The sequence below is a fragment of the Sinocyclocheilus grahami genome, unplaced genomic scaffold (genome assembly GCF_001515645.1).
Source record: "Sinocyclocheilus grahami isolate Dianchi unplaced genomic scaffold, SAMN03320097.WGS_v1.1 scaffold212.1, whole genome shotgun sequence".
NCBI lineage: Eukaryota > Metazoa > Chordata > Actinopteri > Cypriniformes > Cyprinidae > Sinocyclocheilus > Sinocyclocheilus grahami.
Genome location: NW_015505391.1, coordinates 459,949 through 471,088, shown reverse-complemented (window position 1 = coordinate 471,088; position 11,140 = coordinate 459,949). Strand labels below are relative to the sequence as shown.

At 36.1% G+C, this 11,140-nt stretch overlaps 2 protein-coding genes across 2 annotated transcripts in view; one reads left to right on the top strand and one right to left on the bottom strand.

The window, feature by feature from the left end:
- The first annotated feature begins 1,048 nt into the window (after positions 1 to 1,048).
- On the top strand, positions 1,049 to 5,700 carry slc25a35 (solute carrier family 25 member 35). The gene is made up of 5 exons (XM_016286624.1): positions 1,049 to 1,639; positions 2,831 to 2,896; positions 3,168 to 3,320; positions 4,650 to 4,784; positions 4,876 to 5,700. The coding sequence occupies exons 1-5, from the start codon at positions 1,268 to 1,270 to the stop codon at positions 5,044 to 5,046; spliced, it is 897 nt and encodes a 298-aa protein (XP_016142110.1). The 5' UTR covers positions 1,049 to 1,267; the 3' UTR covers positions 5,047 to 5,700.
- A 1,246-nt stretch (positions 5,701 to 6,946) lies between these two features.
- rangrf (RAN guanine nucleotide release factor) overlaps positions 6,947 to 11,140 on the bottom strand; it is a 4,966-nt gene continuing 772 nt past the window's right edge. The window contains exons 2-6 of the mRNA XM_016286608.1: positions 10,114 to 10,179; positions 9,707 to 9,823; positions 9,133 to 9,295; positions 8,748 to 8,842; positions 6,947 to 7,840 (exon numbers count right to left, since the gene is read on the bottom strand). Coding sequence (XP_016142094.1) covers positions 7,729 to 7,840; positions 8,748 to 8,842; positions 9,133 to 9,295; positions 9,707 to 9,823; positions 10,114 to 10,179 — 553 coding nt within the window. The 3' untranslated portion in view covers positions 6,947 to 7,728. The remainder of the gene's footprint in view (positions 7,841 to 8,747; positions 8,843 to 9,132; positions 9,296 to 9,706; positions 9,824 to 10,113; positions 10,180 to 11,140) is intronic.

Genomic DNA, 11,140 nt, shown 5'->3' with positions numbered 1-11,140 from the left:
AGGTGGACTTGCAGATTCAGTATTCCTCAAAATGAATAAAAATAATGCAACTCAGAATATGACGCAAACCTGCAATAATTAAATGTTAAACAACACAAATATCCTTTATGTATTTAATCCCATTCTATTAACCAATGTCTTTGCTTCTGACCTTCGATGATCCAGTTCAACCATACTAACAAGCACAAATTGCTCTAGACAAACATTTGTGTGTCTTATTTTATTGCTGAAGTGTGTTGAAATGTCGTCTTCTGCATTCTACTGTACAGACGTAAATTTACTTTCCCTTCAGCCTGAGACTTATTCATTTCACTTTTGGTGTGAAAAGGCTTTTATATTTGCCAAAAATAGAACTTTTTTATTTTAAAAACAAACAAGTAAGCCCTGTCCAGATGTAAAAAGTAACGTAACGCATTACTTTCCATAAAAAGTAACTAAGTACTGTAATTAGTTACTTTTTTATGGAGTAACGCAATATTGTAATGCATTACTTTTAAAAGTAACTTTCCCCAACACTGGTAATAACACAGTAGGGGTGCACATCAACTGCCTGAAGGTGTCACTTGACGTTATTCACAACCGTCCAATCAGAGGACATGTAACAAAGGCTGGGGCGATGTCTCTGTTTTGATTGGTTAAGAGGTCGGGCCGGGATGAAGGACGCGCCCCGGCGAACGCAGCATGACATTCATACTCAGCAAAATTTCCGAGCATCGCATGACTGGGAGGAGGATTACAGAAGATACACGTCTGCTTCTTACTGTAACTGTAGAAAAATTACATTGTAAAAGTATTTGTCAGTTATCTTAGCAAATGCATTATTAATAAGCTATTTTATTCGCTGGCTGCTAAAAAAAAAAGTAGGCCTAGAGTTTTTTGTTTAAAGTGAAATCGAAGAGCGGTTTCCGGGAATTCCGCGACTGAAACATGGATTTCGTTCTCGGCGGAGCCGCTGCGTGTGGCGCCTGCTTTTTCACAAACCCTCTGGAGGTGGTCAAAACGAGAATGCAATTGCAAGGAGAGCTTCATTCATACTCAGCAAAATTTCCGAGCATCGCATGACTGGGAGGAGGATTACAGAAGATACACGTCTGCTTCTTACTGTAACTGTAGAAAAATTACATTGTAAAAGTATTTGTCAGTTATCTTAGCAAATGCATTATTAATAAGCTATTTTATTCGCTGGCTGCTAAAAAAAAAGTAGGCCTTGAGTTTTTTGTTTAAAGTGAAATCGAAGAGCGGTTTCCGGGAATTCCGCGACTGAAACATGGATTTCGTTCTCGGCGGAGCCGCTGCGTGTGGCGCCTGCTTTTTCACAAACCCTCTGGAGGTGGTCAAAACGAGAATGCAATTGCAAGGAGAGCTGAAAAGCCGAGGAACCTACCAAGTGTATTATAGAAATGTGTTTCACGCCTTCTACACGATAGGCAAAATAGACGGACTGGCTGGTCTTCAGAAAGGTTTGGTCCCCGGGTTGGTTTATCAGTTTGTTATGAATGGGGTCCGGCTGGGGTCTTACGCCATCATCGAGTCATTGGGCTACATTCACACGGACGGAAGGGTCAGCGCTACCAAGAGCATAGTGTCCGGGGCCATCGCCGGTGTGGTGGGCGCTGTAATGGGGAGCCCGATTTACCTGGTGAGCACCGAGAATAGTCTCTGTTTCTGTCTAGTAAACAACTGATTTAAGCACGTGTTTAGTGACGGCCAGTGCGGTCACTCTGAATATGATCAACGAGTAAAGTAGAGCTGTCGATTACAAAGAGAGCACAATGATGGAACGCCTTTAAAATAGCCGCTATACGCAGATCTGTGACCTACATGAGGCGTAGCTTGACGTTTGAGCTGGGGGGGCCCAAACCGAACCGGTGGATTTGGTCAGACGTACTTCTAAACACATTTTAGTTTGGCTATAGTTAATCTGCATATTCATATTCACATAGAGCAGTGGCAAGTGCGTGAGGTTGTCATGGTAACCACATACATTGCCCACGAATTACAGCTGCGCTTCTATTTTGCCACACTAAACTTAGCAATAAACACGTTTAATGCACAATAAACATGTCTGTCAAAACGATCTCAGCTTTTATTAAGCAAATCAATGAAGAGTGAATTACTCATCCACTGTTGGCTTGATTCAAGTTAATGCACAATGCGGCGCACACTTTTTATTTAGTCTTATTGAATAGACGATATAACAGTTTATATTCTAAAATCTATTTAAAGGTTGTGTTCTGTGAAAATTGTCTATTATCCACCAAAATGCAGATTCCTCACGTGACAATTCTTACGCAAATGAGATTGAGGGAGACGTTAAGTTTGTTTTGATTTATTAATTTACTTACAACAACAATTTAAAATGTATTAACTTTTACGTATTCACTTTTACATGTATTATTAACTGCATTATATACATTTTTACTTAATAGAAAAAACGTTATAAATAAATATTTAGTAAAATTCTTAAATCGCTATGGGGGAGCCAGGCCCCCCACAACCCCCCCCAAGCTACGCCCATGGCCCGGGCTACATAATGAATTTTATTTTATTGCTCCAAGTTCCCTCGTCGCTTATCAACCGTAAACAGACTAATGTACTCTATAATTAGGAGAAAATATATTACTATAAATGATTGTATGATTATTATAACAAAGTTATAAAACTATTTATAAATATTTCAGTATATTCATAAATAGTTGCTTTTGGGTTCCATTCACTGAAAGTAGATTATTTATACTGCCAAGGTCCAAAATGGACAAAAAGCACCAAGTGGCTTTAGTTTACCAGCAGTTTAACAACTTTCTCACTTTCTATTTGTTATTTCTTTCAGGTAAAAACACATCTCCAGTCTCAATCCACTTCCTCTATTGCAGTTGGACACCAGTATAAGCACAGGGTAAGTTAATGGTCACCTCACAGAATCATCTAACATGAAATCAGATTTATTATTTCCTTCTTTGAATGTGACTTGAGAACTTTGATCTTCAAGTTGACTGATCCTAGGGTTGTGGAGTTTTTTTTATTTTTTTTTATGTTAGACCCCATCACATTTGTGGTAATGTACAATTAATGTACAGAGTGTGGTTATGTTTGCATATCAGGAACCAGTTTGAATCTAAGATCACACTGCGACTGTTATACATTTCTTTGCTTTTTCTTTGTGTCAGGGAATGATGCATGCTCTATTGGCCATCCACAAACAGCATGGAATTCTGGGTTTGTGGAGGGGTGCAAGTGCGGCAGTCCCAAGGGTCAGTGTGGGGTCAGCTGCTCAGCTCTCTACTTTCTCTGCCTCTAAAGAGCTGGTCACTGACCTACAGGTGAGCATAGGATATTTCACTTCAGCTGGGAGTTATTCACACTGAGAATAGAAAGAGAGGGTTGACACCTATTCTTACAGACACTAGTTAAGCTTTTCCCATAAACTGTTGAGATCAACACCTGTTAATAAATATGACAAAACACTGTTTGATCAGTTTCAAAACACTGTCTGCGTAAATTAGCCTTAGCGATCCAACTCAGTCATAATATGTCTGTGTAGGACAGTACAGAGGCCAGTGTTTTAGTTAATCTGCTTTTTTATATTTTTATCATTTAACACATCATCTTATTAGAGATGTCCATTTAGCCTTGGACCCCATTAACTCAAACTTTTTGTCTTTTAGTCATTCATGTGTGTTAGTTTTGAGGTTATTAATATGTTGGTACACTAATAAAAGTTGACAAAACAAACATTAAAAGGTAAAAGGTAATACACATATAAACGCATCTTTCTTTTCATGGAAAATGGACCAAGACTATTTTTTCCATGGGCATATACATATTTTTATTCAATAAATCCCCTCCCCCCACCTCAAAACACCTGCCGTGACTAGAAATATTGTAGATAATAACTGTGTTCTACAGTAAACTACTAGCATGCCCTTTGACATGTCCTGCCACATCTTTCTGTTTTAAAAGAAAATATGTCAACAATGGAAAGACAGTTGTGTCATGAAAAACATGTTTTAAGCAAACCTTGTATTTAGGGCATTGGGCTATTGCATTGCTACAGTTAATTTAACACTTGCTTGATCTTACTACTACTACTAGGGATTTTCATATTTTAGTTACTAGTAATTTATAAAGCAAAGGGAATTGAATATGAATACACCCACCTATAGTTTAACCATTAGGACATGGCAAAAATAGGTGATCTAAATACAAAATAAAGATCAATATTTAGGTGTTTGTCATTTTTGTGACAAAGACCAACAAATGAATGGAAGGTATTGGTATTCTATTCGAAAGTCATGAGAAACTGTTATAGTTTGCTTTATAAATTTTTTGTATAAATACTGTATATAAAAGTATTACTGGGCTTTCTGAGAATGACCTCAGAATTGGGGAAAAAAAAAAGATTCCATAGGTGTTACAAATCTACAAAAACAAACTGCACCTGAAATCACCTGAATGACATAACAGGTACAGTTTTATCAACATCATCAGTTCATAGAAGAGTGGAAAGAAAGTGTGGCAGGAAAGCAGCTTGAGTACATGATGACAGAACTGCCATTTTTGGGAAATCTATACCTTTAACTGTAGAAGTACAGTCTTAATACAGTGACATGTTTTGTTAGTAATCTGTGTTGTTTTTTCTGTATTTGTAGGTGTTCTCTGAGGGCAGCTGGTTAATAGCTCTGAGTGCTGGTATGATCAGTAGTGTAGTGGTTGTATTAGCTATGACTCCTTTTGATGTGGTCAGCACTCGACTCTACAACCAGCCTGTGGACCATGTGGGCAAGGTGATCTCCTATCAAGCTGTCATCATTGTTGAAATTGATAAAGCTGGTAATAAAAGGCATTAATCTCTTTCTCTGTACTTTTCTCCTGCAGGGCATATTGTACCGAGGTTTTGTGGACTGTTTCTCTAAGACGTTGAAGAAGGAAGGCATGTCTGGTTTGTATAAAGGTCTCGGAGCCTCCTACTTCCGCATCGGACCTCATACCATCCTTTCCCTACTTTTCTGGAATGAATTGCGCACTTTGTACCATAGCTACAGTTAGCGTCTCGCTATTGCCTGCAACAGCAAAATATCAATAGTGTTTCCCTGATTTGGTAATTAAAGAAGCAATCGAGCACTAAGGTACGAAAGGTGCTTGCTATATTGTGAATATAGTCACAGCTAAAAGGTGTCATTAGACACAACGTGCAGCAGAGTGCTCATTACTTTTATAAAATAGTTACTACATACTAAATATATATTTTTTATTCAAACATTATTTTATTAAGCATTCATATGGCAGCCTTCCACTAGAAGATTTAGGTAGCCAGGACTGGAATTTAAATTTTTTCAAATAAAAATAAATAAATAAAACTCAATTACAATGTACTGTATGTAGCAGGATGGAATATTTACTTGATCATTATGTTGTTATACAAACACACTCCAGTGAATATGCATATGGTTTTATAGAGGCAGAGCACATGTACACTTCTGTTTAATTATGCAAATTAAGTTAGTGAATTCCTGGTTCTGATTGGCTTCACATGTTCCAAGGGCATTGATTGTTAACTGAATGATTAATTTGCTATAACTACAAAGTAGTACCAACTTATTAACCACATTACAGTTCAGGATGACTTCATCACATTTTTTTTCTGAAGTTTTGCATCTTGGGAAAGATACTTAATTGATAGCATAAGGAAGCAGTTTTGCACAAAATTATTTTATGTCATTCATTCCTGGTTCTGATTGGCTTCACATGTTCCAAGGGCATTGATTGTTAACTGAATGATTAATTTGCTATAACTACAAAGTAGTACCAACTTATTAACCACATTACAGTTCAGGATGACTTCATCACATTTTTTTCTGAAGTTTTGCATCTTGGGAAAGATACTTAATTGATAGCATAAGGAAGCAGTTTTGCACAAAATTATTTAATGTCATTAATTTTTAAATCATCGTTTAAAAAAAAATACACTTATTTTTAATTACATTTTTTTTTTACTTTTGACCCTTTCCTAAAGAATAAATGTAATCCACTGCATCAGAATCACATGGTTGAACAAATGTATTTTACTCTACTATTAATCACATTATGTACTGTAAATGTTTAGTTCTCACACAGATTGTGTAGAATGACTGTAACACAACTGTTTTTTTCCATTTGTTTTTTTTTTCTTTGACTTTGACATTGACAACTATAATTATTAATCATGTTTGGAAGGACAAAGACTTACTTTTGAGTAGTTAGAAGTTGGAATGAAGTTGCACTACATCTGACTGGTTAAAAAATAACAATAGCATTTTCTCAACCTTTTTTTGTGTCTTGTTTGCCAATGTCTTTAATGTAAGAATGTCTACTTTGTTTCAATTTTGGTTCCTTGGGTGGAACATAAATTTACAAAGCAACCGATATAACCCTTATCACTTTTGGTTGTACAATTAACAGTTTCATGTCATGTTCTTAAATATTCTTTGAGAACATGACATAATTTGCAAAGAATATTAGGACAATAAGACAATTAGGAGAATAAGACTATTATGGGGGACCGAATAATGGTCACCATTTGCCTTACATTACATGTGCTGTACTGAATGAGCTGTTTGATGCTTTAGAGAAACTAATGTAACATTAAATTATTTACTAAGAGATTTAAATTATATAGGTACATAATGGGTTTGTAACATAAGATAATAAATAATTTGAGAATAAACTATTTTTAAAAGAATGACTTGTTTTCTATATACATGACATTAACACTGCAATATGTTGTCTTTTAAGTACAAATACACGACTGATAATCTCAGATTAAAAGTTTTTTGGACACTTAATTCACACTTAGAAATGTCTGAATGTCATTGTATTAATCAAGCCAACAAGTGGCATTAAGGAAATACGCCTAAACCTTTTTTTAAACAATTTTTTTTACTGTTAATCATCTGGTCCCAAGGTAATTTTTAATGCATTTATGAAGACAGTTTTCTATAGGTTTACAAGTGTAGTTTAACTATGGGCATATTCTACTTGCATCAAAATACATTTTGTTTTCATTTTGATCCCTGTACCTGTAGGTTTATCATTTACAACCTTGTTGGGAAAGGTTCTGATTGTGCTATTTTTTAAATAAAGGCCCAAAAATTATACATTTCTTAATAGTGCTTACACTCTTTCAGAATGATAGGCAAGTTAAAGATAAGTGAGTGAAAGTGTCTTACATTTCAGAGTAACTCGGGAAAACCTGAGTTTCAACATGGAGTGTCAGTTAAGTTGTTAAACATTAGATTTGTGGTCAAGTAATGGAGATGTTTGAATCTGCAAACAAAAGACAATGATGACTGCAAACTTTTAAGAGAACCACAATAAAACTCCAGAGAAATGTTACTGAACTAAATATGTAACAAGTTGAGTAAAGACTGGATTTCAAATGTGAGTCAGTTTCAGGAAGACAATGTTTTCTTATTATAAAAAAAATATTTATTTTTGCTTTTTACCAATAACTCAAGATTCTATATTTGTACATCCTCACTTATGAATCAGACAAATGCTAAGCCTTGTACTTGCACTTCAAAGAAAAAAATATTTTATAGAGGCTCTAGCTTTCTAGCTGTGTTTCAGCCTGTTTAACCTGTTAACGTTTTTTAATTTGTTCAGTCACTGTAAAGGCATAACTGTAAAAGTCTCTGGGGAAAAAAGCTTTTTAATGGAAACCAACTGCATTTAAATGTGTACGTGAAGCATCTACCCGAACACTCCAGGGTCAAGTAGACAGAATGACTGCAGAACACCTTTGAAGTCCTGTAGTGTCCATGGTTTAGCAGCCACATTTTCAACGGCACTGCTGCTGAGGGGGCTGAGAGAGAAGATTTAACATCAAACCTCTTGTTCTATACATATTAGGATCTTGATTACATTTCAACATCTATTAATAATTCCATTTAAATCATCAGGGTAATCATCCAGTGTATGGGGGGAAAAATATTGGTTTAACGGTCCATTAAACTTTATATTAAGTGGCCCTAATACCTGTTTACTTACATAGTAGCTAGATCTGTACGTAGTATGTAACCACAGCGTAAGTACACATTGGTACATAGTATCTACAGCTGTAATATTTCTGTAACTACACACATGTAACAACCCTCCGAATGGTTTGTGTAAGTACAAATGTGTAACAGGACATATATAACTACATTTTGTAACAAAAATATGTATAAGAGTAATTGGAACCATTTGGTCCAGGGGGTGGAGATGAGTAGGTTTAGGGATATGTAAAGTGGGAAGAGTTGGATCTCAAGTTGGTGGAGTTGGTGCACCACTGTAATACCAGTGTACTTACATGGTAACTCCTCAGGAACGGTCCACTTAATATAAAGTGTAACATTCTGGACACCAACCACAATTTATATGTAAAGCCTAACTTACTTACGCTTCCATAGGAATTGTTTACTTAATATAAAGTGTAACACTATCTTTACCAAAAAGTGCTGTTAGTCCTGTTACACATTTGTACTTTCATTACCAAAAAGTGTTGTTACCTATGTCCTGTTACACATTTGTATTTACACATACCATTCAGTGGGCTGTTACATATGTGTAGTTACAGAAATATTACAGCTGTAGATACTATGTACCAATGTGTACTTACACTGTGGTTACTTACTATGTACACATCTAGTTACTATGTAAGTACACAGGTATTAGGGCCACTTAATATAAAGTGGGACCAGTTTGACTTTCTATATATTTAACCAACTCACTTGATACAAACAGGATCGTTAAACGTCACTAAGATGTCAGTGGTGTACTGCGGCAGACGAAACAAGCACAGGTGAATGTTCACAGTGTTCTTGGCCTACAAACAAATATAATGTAAGCTGATGAAAGGAACAAAAATGAATAACTAGAAAGTTAAATGCTGTTTGTTTTAGGCATACTAAAGATTAACCATGTCCAACTGATTAATCGTCTTGATTAATATTCTGGTGTATGTATGGCCTTTTCCTTTTTTTATTGGATAATTGTTTTTACACAGTGCTAGATTTAGAACCTTTGTTTTTGGCTAAATAATTATGTTCGCTGGCTTCAGTGTTGTCTGGGGCACATTAACATTTCCACTCCAAATGCAATGTAATAAAGACACACCTCCTCATTGAATTTAGAGACCAGCTGAGCTCCAGACAGTAGCCAGGCAGAGCTGCATTCCTGCATTGTTAGCTCTGACTGAGGGACCTGCTCCACCCCTCTGACCTCCCAGGAGCCGTTCTCTACCGCCTTGTTACTTGCGGCCACGTCCTCAAAGTGATACCTATTACAACACGAACCAGAAAAACAAGGTTATTCATACCTGTGCATTCCCATTATGAAGTAATTTAATAATTTATTTCCTGATGTGTCCAGTGAACACAGACGAATTTAAGGCAGCCATTCTTGCAATGGACTTATGTGTTATAATTTATATATAAAAGCACACACTGAGAAATAAGCCCCAATGTTAACTGCTGCAGGCAGGTTGGAGTTCAAACCTAAACCTGTCTGACCTTTTGAAATCTGTAATGGTGTCATTTCACGACTTCTGTGTGTGCTTTTTTTAATTTATTTTTTTACAAATTAAATCTACCTAGCTTTTATTATTTGTTTTGTACCTTTGTTATGAACAAGCAATCACACAGGAGATGTATGCCAAGAGTTGTTGTTCTGTTAAGAGACCACACGTTACCTGGCTGCGTCAGCGTCTTGCACTTGGCTTTGGTACTCCAGCAGTTCAATGATAATACTCTGATCTGTCCGAGCGTGAGCAAACACTTCTTGATTATCAGGGATCTGTCTCAGTTCACTGCAGACAATGGGGAAGAGAATGACAGGTTTTTAATATACAAATCAGTTAAACTTGAGCTTTATTAAAGCAAACAGCATGCACAACAGAAGGGTGGGTTTGTAAATGGCGCCAACCTCAATGGAACAACTGTGATTTTGCAAAATAACATAATTCATTTGTTGCTAGTCAACTGTGGGCTGTCCAAGCAACTGACTTATTAATATAAAACAGACGTTTTGTGACAGGTGTACATAGTACTACACTAGCTGTTTCTGTACATGTTTTTTTTTACATTTCTATATAATTACCTGATATCCTGGACACTGGGGGGAATAACAGCTGATAATGCACCACCAAACAGAGGCCGGGCCAAACTGCAAAACTAATGGAATGCATAGTTGATATTAAAAATTGGATAACTAGTAACTTTCTATTGCTAACTTGTCATTATTGGACCAAAAACCTTCACATGCAATAACCTAGAATGTTCCGTCAAGTCTAAGATGACTAAGAATATAAAGTTAGGAACCTGGTTGAGCTGTTTGATAGCAGTCTTTTAATTTAAAGGTCAATCTGACCATTAGGCAGTCACATTTATGGTTTGAGTGTTTGACATATAACCTGAAGGTTGTGGGTTTGATTCTCAGTACTGGCAGGAAATGAAGGTTGTAGGAATGAACAGCGCTCTCTTCCACCTTCAATACCCCAAACTGAGGTGCATTTGAGCAAGGCACCTAATTGATCACTGCTGTGTGTGCACTTGGATGAGTTAAATGCAGAGCACAAATTCTGAGTAAGGGTTACTACACGTCACTTCTAGCATATGTTTTTTCCATCTTAAATGCATACACTCTTAAAAATAAAGGTGCTTCACGATGCCATAGAAGAACCTTTTTGTCTAAATGGTTCCATAAAGAACCTTTAACATCTGAAGAACCTTTCTGTTTCACAAAACGTTCTTTGTGGTGAAAAAAGGTTCTTCAGATTATAAAACGGTAAGAAAGAGATGGTTCTTTAAAGAACCTTTGACTGAATGGTTCTTTGTGGAACCAAAAATGGTTCTTCTATGGCATCGCTGTGAAGAACCTTTTGAAGCACCTTTATTTTTAAGTGTAGTTCACTCAAAAACTTAGATTTGTTATCCCAATTCAAAGTTAAACTCAAAACTCACTTATTCAGAATAGCTTATCACTGTCTACATACTTTTATTTTTTTAAACTGCTCTTTTTCTTTTTTATGGTTCATCAATATTGTCAAGTCAAGTCAAGTCACCTTTATTTATATAGCGCTTTTAACAATACAGATTGTGTCAAAGCAACTGTACAGCATTAATTA